This window comes from Ictalurus punctatus, chromosome 17 (genome assembly GCF_001660625.3).
Source record: "Ictalurus punctatus breed USDA103 chromosome 17, Coco_2.0, whole genome shotgun sequence".
NCBI lineage: Eukaryota > Metazoa > Chordata > Actinopteri > Siluriformes > Ictaluridae > Ictalurus > Ictalurus punctatus.
Window position 1 is genome coordinate 6,368,728 of NC_030432.2, and position 13,370 is coordinate 6,382,097.

The 13,370-nt window shown below is 38.6% G+C and overlaps 1 protein-coding gene across 16 annotated transcripts in view; it reads right to left on the reverse strand.

The window, feature by feature from the left end:
• Window positions 1-13,370, reverse strand: part of phldb1b (pleckstrin homology-like domain, family B, member 1b) — a 78,498-nt gene that overhangs the window by 9,585 nt on the left and 55,543 nt on the right. For 6 of the 16 annotated variants that reach the window (XM_047161524.2, XM_047161529.2, XM_047161523.2 and 3 more), the window contains 9 exons: window positions 13,149-13,259; window positions 11,616-11,705; window positions 9,372-9,485; window positions 8,866-9,024; window positions 6,721-6,864; window positions 5,489-5,605; window positions 5,253-5,355; window positions 4,206-4,253; window positions 2,961-3,237 (listed from right to left, as the gene is read on the reverse strand). In XM_047161524.2, coding sequence (XP_047017480.1) covers window positions 2,961-3,237; window positions 4,206-4,253; window positions 5,253-5,355; window positions 5,489-5,605; window positions 6,721-6,864; window positions 8,866-9,024; window positions 9,372-9,485; window positions 11,616-11,705; window positions 13,149-13,259 — 1,163 coding nt within the window. Of the gene's footprint in view, window positions 1,856-2,960; window positions 3,238-4,205; window positions 4,254-5,252; window positions 5,356-5,488; window positions 5,606-6,720; window positions 6,865-8,865; window positions 9,025-9,371; window positions 9,486-11,615; window positions 11,706-13,148; window positions 13,260-13,370 lie in introns of all 16 variants that reach the window. The other 10 variants (XM_047161526.2, XM_047161535.2, XM_047161527.2 and 7 more) reach the window with 6 other exon arrangements.

Sequence of the window (13,370 nt, forward strand, 5' to 3'; positions counted from 1 at the left end):
CAGGAGCACACGGATTCTTTTAGTCCTCATGCCACATTCAGCGATTCAATTTAAGCAGATTATTAACGTTTGCTATGTAACCTGCCTGCCCAATAGAGTGGCAGAGCAACTTTGGACATGAAAGGCATAAAATCTTAACTTACCCAATCTCATTGCACATGTTATTCTTGTTAGATAATTCTCAAAAGAGTGATCAGGAAAAATCACTTTGAGGGATATTATTTAGGAATTAAACAATATTACTAAATCAGGATCACTTTATTGGCTGTTTACATCATGTGTATGGAATATGTCACGGTAGAAGTTGTGTAGTAATAGTAATAATAATAATAATAATAATAATAATAATAATAATAATAATAATAATAATGCTGTGCTGTAATAATACAATGCTGTAAAAACTGTAATATAGGACAATAATATAACTGTACAAATAATACAACAAAGATAGTAAATACAGCAGTACAAGTAATGCAAACTTAAATGCAAAAAAATGAAACTAGGAGATGCACCGATAGTAAATTTCTGGGCCGATTATTCAGAGTGATATCGGCCGATACCGATACTTCTGCCTTTTATTCTTTCTTTTAAATTAATAATAATTAATTTATTAAATAAATAAAGGAATTTGCCTCGGTGTATTGGTGCTTAACAATAACAGTAAAATACAAGAAATAAAAAATATTCATAAAAATAAACATTTGCAAGGTAAAATAAAGTAAAAAAGGAAGAAAGTTATAAAAAAAATGCACACAGTTTGAAATATCAAAGTGCAATACAGCAGTCCGAGTTAATGTGACGCATATGAAACAACAATACAGGGTTTTTCATTAATGTAATGTGTAAACGTACACGAGTATACATGTAAATGCAATAAACACCACGTGTGTGCGCACAAGGTGTATCAGTGTATCATGGAAATGCATATCCATATCAATGTTATTCATTTTACACTTACTGCTATTCAGAGCTGTTAATGTGAGTTAGTGCCTGTGTGAAGAAGCTTTAGTTTGATTTGCTCTGAAGTGTTTCCCAGAGCATACGTTTCCAGGATATGAAGGGGAAGGGTCTGCAACGATGCATTGTATACTTCTTAATTCTGTATTGTACAGGGCCGAGATAGACAGCGAGCTACTCCAGATCTCGTTTTTTTCCAGAAGAATTGATGATGTGCTGCAGTTTGCCCCTGGCCTGAGCAGAAGCACCAAACCAGGCAATTATGGAGGAGGTCAGGATGGACTTGGACCAATACAGCCTGGGGGGAGACTGGATTTTATTTTTCAGCTGGCTCAGCCTTTGCTCAGCCTTTTTGATGATGCAGGTAGCGTTTTTCTCGGGTAAAGGTTACATGACATGACCGTCTGGAGGAACCTGAATGGCTCAATTGCTAAGGATGGTGGGGTTGCTGTTTTCTGAAATCAATCATCATATCCTGTGTTTTTTGGATGTTCAGGTCCAGGTTATTGTGACTATACCAGATTCATACGTGCATATGGATTTGAGGCCCGCAAGAGTGCTGCCCTCTACGAACATGTGGAGCTTGATGGACGGCTCATTAGAGGTGCAGATGTTGCTGTATAGGAAGAAGAGAAGAAGGGGAGCACGTATCCCTGGGGTGTGCCAGTGCTGAGTTATAATGTCTGACATGTATTTGCCAAGCTGTCCGTCTGTCAGGAAGTCTGTGATCCATTGGCAGATGGAGTTTGGCAGATTGAGTCAGTTTCTTGTCCAGCAGCTCTGGAATGATCATGTCGAAGGCTGAGCTGAAGTCAACAAATAAGATCCTCACATGTTCTAAGGGTGTCGAGATGGAGGCTCATTTTTAATCCCTCAGCCTATTGGTTCTGTCAGGGAACTGCAGAAGTTGCAGTGTTCATTACTACTGATAATTTAACACTGCTACATCAAGACACAGGCTAAAGTTAAAAAGGTGGAACTAAATATTTAGGATATATAGTGGTTCCAAGTGCTGTTAAAGTAAGTGAACAAATAAAGCTAGCTAGCACCACTTATGAAGAAGCAGTGCAACATTTTGCATGCCCTTAGGATAAAATTAAGAACAAATTTAACCAACAAGACAATTAGAGTGTTTGCTTTCACAGATGTTTCGTCATTATCGCACGTAATAAAATGCTAAGATATTAACAGTGTAAAACAAACAAAAAAAAAGATCATTAAAAAGTTTTTAAGCTTTTTTCCCCCCCTTCCCTCAAGGGAGTCATGGCAAAACCTTGTGCTTTTTTTGGATTCCTTTTAAACTGTTTTTCTGTTGATTTTGCCTTATGCCTTGGATTGTTGCCTTGCTGCAATATATGTCTACATTTTTAAAAAGTTTTTGGATTTTTATTTTAGTTTGTACATATATTATAAAATAGAGATACTTGTTGTTTTCCCACTCAGAACAATGGGGAACATAATATTTTGTGAACATAATACATCTGCTTAGCAGCTACAATTGCCTGAATGTGGTGGACATATAATGCATTTGGAATACATGTTGGGTATTGTAATGTCAAGATGTTCACTGGTGATAGAATACTGTGAATGTTGTCAAAACCCCGAAAGTGTAAGATGCAATATTATACAATACATGTGTATAGAAATCTACATATGGTGCCAAATTTTATTCTGGAATGCCTTTTTAATTTAGGCCATTGTTGGCAATTCGGGTTCTGTTTACGAAATACATTTTTGAGGACGGACATTATTGCAAAGCAACTTAAAAGCCAAATGTTTGGGTTTATTCCTGCTTTCTAGGAGCAATAAAATGCAACACACATATCTAGTGTCAATCCCTGCAACAGCCTACAGACAGTCTAATTCATTTTTATTTGCAGGAAGCACACAGAGAGCCAAGAGATGCCTGGTAATTGAGCTCCAGAGACAAGACGTAAAGGAGGGATATAAGATGCACTCATTTCTGTTAGTGGTGTATGAAAGCGTTTTTTTTTTTTTCTAACCTGGACATGTTATCCGGCGAGCAGGCAGAGTTGTAGCTGGTGGAAACGCTGGTGTCGATGCTGTCTGAGCTCTCCAGGCTGAGTGTGTCGTAGTTGTCCTCACCAGCAGAGGGTGCTGTGTGGTGCAGGATGGAGTGATGGACCAGCGGAGGAGCTGGAGAGCTGCTGAGCTGTGTGTGGGAGCCATGTAGCGCCTCCCACTGGCACTGAGCCTCGGCTGCAGCCTTCTGCTTCAGCTCGGCCAGACGTCGCCGCTGCTCCTCGATCACCTGCTGACCTGGAGAGAGAGAGAGAGAGAGAGAGAGAGAGAGAGAGAGAGAGAGAGAGAGAGAGAGCGCAAGAGAGAGCATGAAGAGAGGGATGTAAGAGGAACCAGAATGGACAGATATATAGTACAAATTAGGTGTGAGACGGTATGTGTATTACTGACTGTATGATAAATGTCATTTTTCTTTTTTTTCCCCACCGTATCTGTTGCGACGTTTGCATTTTGAAGGGTGATGACATCTAACATTGTGGCAATGCAAATTATTTAATATGGTAAATGACTACGATCAGTAACCAAATAAAATATCAAGAGGCATTGCAGCATTTTACCACAGCAATACAGTTTGCCAATTGAAACTTCGAAACACATTTTTCGTGGCATAAATTTAACAATACCACCATTTCAGATTTGTCTATCATCAGATACCATCACACCGCTAATACAAACACAAAAAGGCTCAAACACTGACATTTACACGGTAGTATATCACCATAGATCCCTTCTTCACAGGAACTATACAGTAAAATAAACATAAAAATTGGACCAAAGCTGGAGGCTTCTACAAAGTACACACACACACACACAAAATCCCATGCCAAGCCCAAATCAACAAAAAATACCCATGTATCCATGTAGGATGACACGCTATGGATAAGCTGCTCCATCATGCCCTCACACATACAGCACAGAGACCTGGACTCCTCTTGAAAAATGAAAAATGAATACAAATACTGCCCAAGCAAATCTGTTCAGTCTTCATGACGCTGCTTCCAGTCACAGAAAAACACATCTTAACCATTCGGCTCCATGCTGAGAGAGATAAAGTACAGAAATACAGAAAGCACACTTCGAAATGGAATCATGCACCATTTTAAGTCGCACAGGATCAGTTAGAGAGAAAGTGAAGGATGAGGTGGTGATGGATAGGAAGATGATGAGGACACAGTCAAACCCACTCCAGACTCAACACAATCTACCTGTGGGACTGTCCATGGTGGAGAACTCAGGCGATGATGGCAAGCAGTCTGGGTGAGAGTGGGGGATAACGGGGGTGAACGAACAAAGTGAAAGACACAACGTCACACTGGTTATAAAAAAAAAAAAAAAAAAAAAGTAAAAAAAACTGGAGGAGGAGTTCAGAGGAAATTGTGGATGGGATGGGGAGGGGTAACAAGCGCTGGTATGTTTCATGCTAAAATCAATCGGATCATCAGTTTAATCACTTTATTCCGTTTCACTCTCTACATTTCGTCTAACCTTAACATTCTATTCACCTTCTAGAAATGGATCTCCCATGGACCAAGCCTTCTTCCCCTTTCTTGTGAAAAATTCCAGACATTATTCATACTTATCAATTTGAACTTTGCAGAATTTCTGTATGCGGTTTTCTTTCCTTACGTTCCTAAATAATGAAATGTATGGTTTTCATAATACAAAAAAATGAATAAATAAATGTCAGCTGTAAAAGTAATATCCTGGACAATGGAAAACCTTTTTCTCCTCAACTGTGTCTTAATTCCTATATATTTCCACGTCTGGGAATAATGACCTATAAATTCTATACAATTCCAGATTTTCCAAACCTGCATAAGAACCTTGTTGATTATGGGCATCTCATTTATCTCACAATAAAACTGTACCACTTATTTAAAAAAAAAAAAAAAAAAAAACCCATCATCATCATATCTTATATTATCAATTAGTTGAACAATGTTTATGGAAATGCACTAAAAAAAAAAAAAAAATTTTTTTTTTAAAAATGGAGGTCATGTGACAGACTAAAAATCACCCTTTTATATGCACAAAAAATGGCCATTTTACATCTCTGTAATATACATACAATTTCTAAAAACAATCTTCTCTGTTCATTAAAGCCAAGCTTAAAGTTTCATACTGGAAAAATGTTCAGTATTTCTTCATAAAAGGAGAACGCCTCGATATATTCAAACAGAATATAAAAAGTAAAACAGTGACATTGTGGCTACATCTGTGTGTCACGGCAGATTAAAGAAACATGTGAATACCTTTCTGTTGCAGTGCCAGCTGTCTCTTTATCTCAATGTCCTGTAAAGTGGCTGCGAGGTTGCGGGGGAGACTGCCAGTGCTGTTGGCCATCATGATGGGATTCTGGGTAATTGAACATACAATCATTTACAACTCCATTTAAAGCACACCAGTGCAGTACATCACCATAGATCCCTTCTTATACTTAATAGTATTATACAGCATATGTGTGCATGTATAAGTGTGTGTGGTTTACCCTTGAGGAAGTGTTGCGGCCAAGTGTTGCAGTGGTGTAGGTAGGGGAAAGTCCAGCACTCACTTTTGGCTTCTGTGAGGATTGACTGGCATCACTGTCTAGTCTGGAGCGGTACACCTACAGACCAGAGAAACCGGACCATTTACACCCCAAATCACCCCAAGCAATGTTTTAGTTTTGTTCGTTTTTCCAGTCTTAAAAAAAAAGAAAAGGTTTGTAAATATGCAGAGGCCTGGGAAAACTCGTTCTGAAAAAATTAGTTCTGAAACTACAGACTCAAATGAGTGCCTCAGTCAGACGTAAACGCATAGGATTTCAATCTGGTTAATCCCAAAAGTGAAAAGGGAGAAAATCGCATTTAAAAATTCTGACTTGTAGCTAACCAACACCTTGCTCAGAGCATGACCTTGACTGTGTGAGGGGGAAGAAGAAGAAAAGAAAAGAAAAAACAAAACAAAAAAAAAAACCCCACACACACTTGGCTAGCCAGGTCTTAGATATCTTTAAGCAGTCGGTGAAATTTTGATGAAATATAGGCAGAAAAACTCTATTTTCTGTTGGTTTGTCAGAATTTAGACAGAGCGACAGGTTTTCCCAGACTGCCACACAAGTGTTGCTCACGTTTTCTATCCATTTTTAAATGTCCAGTATTGGTCTATATTACTGTTCTCTCTAGTTTTTAGATTGAAATTTGAAGTTATGTATGCAAGATCCCAACTAAATCTTTGTTATATACCCAATATTACTACAGTTTCACAGTTATATTCACAGTTATGTACTAAACATGCACTCACTTTAGCATATTTAATATTTAAATTGTATATTTTGAAGAAAAATAAATAAATACATCTATGCGAATATCGTGAGGAATATTTCTTTCTAAATTTCTGTCTGTTATACAAAATAAAGCCACCTGCTTTATCCCATACAAACACGATACTCTTAATCGAACAGACAGCATTACTGTTTAGACATTTCTTGCAGAGATGTGTGACCTTTCCAGATTGTTTGCCAGCAGAACAGTGGCCATGAGTCAAAGTCCAAACACAACCAAATAAAACCCAAACAATATGACAACGTTCCTCAACAATATACAGCACAGACTTTACACTCAGAGTTCCTGGAGCTGCCATGCATTAAAAGAGACCGACATGACAAGGAAGATATGAAGAAAGAGAGCAGAGGGAAAAGAAAAAGAAAGAGGGAAGTTGGGTCTGCATGGCACGGGTTACCTGCAGAGGCCTGTGTGCTGAGTGAGCTTTAGCCTGGAGAGGAGGCGGGCACAGCTGGCTTGGATCTCCAGCCGCCATCACCTCCTGGTACCAGCGCTCTAAATCTAGCCTGGGGATATGAGGTCTAAGCCACTCCGGCTGACCCTTTACCCACATCGGAATGCACAGGAAGGTGGTGGGGTGGAATGAGACGAGAAAGTGAGGGGAAAGAGGAAAAAAAAAAAGAGGAGGAAAATAGAAGAAGATAAGAGAAAAGTGTTATTAAGGAACTGAAAGCTGGTTTAATGAGAAGAGTGAACAGCTATTAATCCACTTTAGAGAAACTCCTTATGCAAGTTTCTGTTTTCTACCAAAGGCGTCGGTGCAGCTAGGTGATGGTCCCAAATGAGCTAGAACAAATAACAAAAATAAATAAATAAATAAATAAATAAATAAATAAATAAAATTAATTGTGGATGCTGTCAAATTTTACCCAGCAAACAAACCACATCAGCAAACCTCTGTATACCTTACATATAAACATCATGTTTTACGCTTCACACCTCCAGTCCTGTACACAGCTTTTACTATTCCACTGCGGACCTACAGTTAGTCAATCTTCTCTGTATCTTCTACATCCGTACATCAACTATTGTAACTGTTTATATGCAGACACCTTTCATTTTAATTGATCGCGTAATGAAATAGCTCTTCAGATGGCAGCAGGAGACGTCAACAAGAGCAGTGTATTGTAATACATGACTGAAGTCCATCTCGCTGTACCCCACCTGATTCAGCATACAGAGAGCTTGATCATTTCCTAAAAGTACAACTTGTTTGACAGAGCAATAAAACCTCAGAGATCGACTATGCAGTCCGTTCTGAAGTGATGAAGCATGTGTTACAAAGTGGCACCTAAAAATCATGTGATTCAAATAATTTACTTCAAGAAACTTGTTTTAAACCGATGGACACTTTGCTCTATTTTTTTGCTGAATAAAAATGTCTGCAGTAACTAGCAAACAAAGCTTTATATTTAGGTAAATTCCAGACCTGAATCTGCAATGCAATGTACTATAAGGAATCAAACAGCCGAAAATATTGCTGCATTGAACACAGCTCTTTCATATAGATTTCATGTATTTATTGCTACCTAAGCATGTAGCTGTTGATTGTGTGTGAGTGAGTGAGTGAGTGAGTGAGTGAGAGAGATTGTATCTGTGAATTTAGAAAAACAGCAGCTTCATTGCTTAGTCCATTTTGTTCATTATTACATCATTATACTGGTTCGTGTTGACAGAGTGTCAATGACAATGAAACACCACCTTCATTGACGTGTATCAAATGGCCTTTGATTTCTACCTCTGCAGAGAGGGACACTACAGAGTTCTTACTGCGAATGGTGAAGCATTCAGACAAAACAGATCACTACAGAATGGACTGTAACGCTGCCAGTGTTACAGTGAAATGTGTAGAGGAGATTCCATGTCAAAACAAAATGCAATCAGATGTGAAATACCATACATAAACTGTATTGCTGGTCATTAGTGACATGAACAAAATGTACCACACTGAAAAGCAAAACCATTGCTCGTGTTGCTTTATCTCTTCAGGTGCTTCACTCAGAAATGAATGCAATTTCCTGCTCTACTTTCATCAGTGAGTTGCAGCCGTGCCACACTGAAAAGCAATCACTGTCCAATCACAGCCCTAAGCAATACACACAAAATTGTGTGTGCAATCGGAGAAGGGGAGAACTTCCCGAAAGCTTCATTTTCATCTAATTAAATGTTGAACCCTTTATCATCAAGGATTACTACTTAAACATGGTAAAAAGTGTTAATATGTCCAGAAATACTTACAGCTCACAGCAGGGACAAGAAGACCTTAAGAGATGAAGTGTGTAATGTTTACTGCATGTCACTAATGAAAAGAAATAAAGTTTTGGCATTTTATTTCACATTTTGTTCATTGGTGTTTGCTTTTTGCTCTGGCATGAAATAGTCGTCAGATTAACGGCAATGTATTCGACTAGTGTTGAGGACATGGTTATTCGATTTAATACAGAACTACACTGAATTTAAGCGTGCAAATGTACAGACAGATTAATGTACCAGAAAGCAGGGGCTAGAAGAGGAATTGTTTTCAAAAGGTAAACAGACACACCTCAAAACAGAGAGAAAGAGAGGAGCCATGGGGGGAAGGAAGACAGGAAAAGGCAGGCTCAGTGAGGGTGGGCTGACGCAATTGGGCAGGAGAGGTGGGGGAGGAATCCACCTTCGGCATCCCATAGATCTGGTTTAATTGGCCCACAGTAACATAGTCCTGAAACCCAGTATGGATACGCAGATGGAATGGAATAAAGAGGAAAGGAGTGAGACAGGTCAAAAGGTTAAAGACAGACAAGCATAAAAATTATTATATATAATATATAATCTCTGAATACAATCTTCAAGTTTTATAATTAAAAGATTTTACATATGTTCTCCTAAACCCACTGATGAGCTTATGGTTTAAGCCATTTAATACTGGGTAATGTATGCTTTATGCACAATGCAAAGTAAATTGGTTGTGTATTAAAGCAAGCCATTTAGGAGTATACAGCATATAGTAAGTGCAAGCAACAAACAGAGGTAAAGAAATGAAGTCAGAGCACTACGATACTATGATACCTCGCAGGGCGGAGCTACAGCTGGGTCAAGTATAAGTGAGGGGTCATGCGAAGCAGAGTTGGTCAGCTGGGTATCGCTCACATACATCCTATAGACTTCCGCCATCCGTCTCCCCTGTACAACCACCAACGGATTTACACAGGACCAGAGGTCAGTCATTACGTACAACGTACAGTTGCAATCAAGATTATTCAACCCCCGTAGCAAATCAGGTTTACTGTCAAAATGTACAGATTTTCAGCTATTTGCAATGAGCAAATCAAACAAGCAATTGAAATAGTTCAACACAACAAATGCTTCAAGTGGTTCCCCAAATTCAACTGAAAATGAGTTTTCGGGGATGTTTGGGCCCTCAAAAATGCGATTCATTTGAGAAAAGAAAAATAATAATAAAACATGGAGCAGATCCAATAGGGCCTCATCACACCATCAGTGCTCTTGCCTTAACAATTAGAACATGCATGTTAAAAAAAAACAACAAAACAACACTGTTTACCTACATGCAGTCTGGACTATAATTAAGTGTAATGCATTGCTGTGTTGAAATGTCAGTGTTACTGCCCTTTAGGGTGGGCCTGAGAGACACAGAGACAGCTGTACTACTGAACGAAGACTATTCAGGGCCAGAGTGATGGCTGTGCACCAGGTCTTACAGAGCCTTTTTGCCCTACATCAGTGTTCAAGCTCTTACGCTCTTGTGGATGAATGGGCACAGATTCCCAAAGCCACATTTCAAAATCTAGTGGAAAGCCTTCTCAGAAGAGTGGAAGTTATTATAACAGCAAAGGGGGTGGGGGGAAAAAACCTCAATTTTAATGCCCATAGTTATACTCAGGAGTCCACATACACTTGGCCATATGGTGTATATTAAATACGATTTCCAAAGACAGAAGAAAGTAACAAACCCATAATGGTGTTTTATATGGTCAATTATTAGCATTGAAAAGAATGACTTTTTTTTTTTTTTTTTTACATTTAGCTTCAGGAACAAAGCTTGACAAGCTTAATCTTTAGTTCAAAGCAGTGCACTGTAACTTAATAAGCACATGAACCGCAGCATAATTAAGATGTACAGAACCCTATTGATGGGTCCATTATATTGTCTGAACTTAGCCTGTCAATCACAAGAGGAATATAACTGCATTATCCCACAGCCATGCTTAATGCTCGAGACAAAAGGCATTGATTCATTTTCTATAACAGCATTTCTGACAACAGTTCCAGTTGTAAGGTTTATATTATTGTTCTCCATTTGTTCTTGTTTCCATAGTAACAATCTGCACATGGATTTGTATGGTGGAGACTCGACATAAACAGATTATAAAAAATATGGGTACTATAAAAAATAAATAAATAAAAATTCAGGGAGGAGATGTTTAATTTAGCTTCTTTTGAAAGACTCAAAAAACAAGACATTCTTTGTCCAACTTGTTTCGTGGATGTTCCACAACATCAAATGTAACTATAAATGAATAAAAATTGTAATGTAGGGTTCTTTAATTAATTGAAATTTTTTGGGAGAAATTTCTGTAATACAAGAGGAATAAAACACTTCTGGACATGCTGTTATTGGAAAATAATCAACTTCAGGGAAATAACTACATTATAGCATCTCGCCTTTTATTACTTTCCTACACCAGCATGGCCCGTTGTGTTTCATTCCTTGCTTATTGCACATCTAGTAAAGATTAGGAAGGAAGGAGCTTAGTTTTACATGATTAAGATGTAATCCTATATGTTTATCCCCTCTTGCAGAGTTTTAGTACATGAAGGCACAGCCTATTACTGCACTAATGGGTTTCCAAAATATATTAGAAGTATTAGAAAGCTAAACTGCTTGTGGGTCATGATTTAATGATGAAAAACAAATGTGGTCCTAATGCAACACCAGTTATGAACCACTGATTAATAGGATGACGGATTGGACACCAACAGTAAAAACTAACTGGTGTCTGTAGTAATAGTTATAATAATGTCGGCAGAGAGATTTCTTTAACATTAACCACACGGTGTTCGATTATTACAATCAAAATAGCTTTCTAGATTAAACAGGCAAACTAACGGTATTAAATAAAATACAATGAACTATGAATTCATTCAGTGTAAAACAAGTAAAAGATGTTAGTAGAAACCATATGGGGGAGAAAAAGAGATTAAAGAACAACTAAGCTTCAGAACGCTTGGTCTCACTGTTCTAAATTTGTACATTAAACATTTATTTTCACAGGTTTAATATACCCCTACCTCTTTTAATGTGCTGGAGCCTTTAGGAAAAGTCCTGCCTCCAGTTAGGCTGAAGTATCTCTTCTCCAGACCAGCCAGCCTCTCCTTCTCCTGTAAAATCATGCATGTGTAAGAAAAGAGACGACCCCTTGAGCAGACCATCATATATAGTTTAGTATTTCACCAGACGCTATAAAGCACAGGGTATGCTCGTTATTATATCGTTACTGGCGGTAGTTTGTTATTTTGGAAAATTTGCCATGCTGTGGAGAATATGCACCACGAAACATACCACAGAAGGCAGCCTTGAAGCAATATACCTTACTGTGCACAGCATACTTGTAATGTATTATGCATCATCATAAGGCAGCCCGTGTGAGTTTTTTCTCTGGCCCCAGGCCTTCCTTCTGCGCATTCCAGTTACAATCAAATTGTGGAGAACCCACCAAAAGTCAGTGATCGGGTAAGGAGGACATTATTCAAAAGAAGAAACCAAGAGGCCAAGGGTGACATGATTCTACCACCATGCTTCACTGTGGGGATGATGTTCTCAGGGTGATGAACTGTGTTGAGCTTCTGCCAAAACATACAGCTTTATGTCAAGCTCCATTTTGGTCTCATCAGACCAGAAAACCTTTTTTCCATATATTTGCTGAGACACTGACATGCCTTTTGGCAAACTCCATATAGCTCACAACTCTTCCATAAAGTCCAGCTTTATGTGGTGTCCAGGCTATGATTATCCTGTGAACGGATTCCACCATATGAGCTGTGGATCTTTATCAGCTCTTGACTTGGCATCTTCCTTGGCTGCTTCTTTGACTAATGTCGGTCAGTCCATTTTGCTGGACGGCTTTCTCTTGGCAGGACTTTGCTTGTGCCATATTCTTTCCATCTTTTAATAACGGATTTAACTGTGCTCTGCAGGACGTTCCAAATTTTTATTTTTTTATTTATAACCGAACCCTGACTGATCATTTTCTAGAAACCGTTTTGATGGCTCATTTATCTTTAAGATGCTGTTTGTTTAGGTATGTCTTCTAATAAACTCTGGAGCCTTCCAGGTGTATTTATATTGAGATCACGGGGACACTTTAATTCCACACAGGTGATCTCCATTCATCTAATTATGTGACAACTGGTTGCACCAGAACTATCTGGAGGAGTTGCACAGCAACAGGGGTGAACACTTATGCAATCACAACTTTTGCATTTTTTATTTGTAAATAATTTTATAAACTATATTGTTCCCCCACACTTCAATATTACAGACTATTTTAGGCAAGGTACTGTAATTAGCACTGTTAATGTGTGTCTGTGTTTGTGTGTGTGCACGTTGCAAAGTAGTGGATGATATAAGGATGAAATATGAATGAGTGGCTGTGTGTATTAAAGTGGGTAAGGTGCTGTTTGGTTTGGGCGGTTATGTCTGCTGCATTAAGCTGCTGAAGATGATGCATGACCTACTCCATACAATGATTAGGCTGTGGTTTCAAATATGCCCTGAATGGAACGCTAGTACGAATTCGCTAGCCGCGTTCACTCATTGCGTACCTTCTGAAGTAGCTGCAGGGTGACACTCCTGTCCTTAGCCACCTTTTCACACTCCTGTGCAGCCTGCAGGCCCAGCTGATTGGCCTGCTTCTCCAGAGCTGTAACCTTTTCCTTCAAAATTAAATAAGCAGACACACACAAGGTCATAATTAGGTTGCCGGATTAAATACATTACATTGGTACAAGTTCACTGCTCACTGTTATCTTAAAGGTTTATTGTAT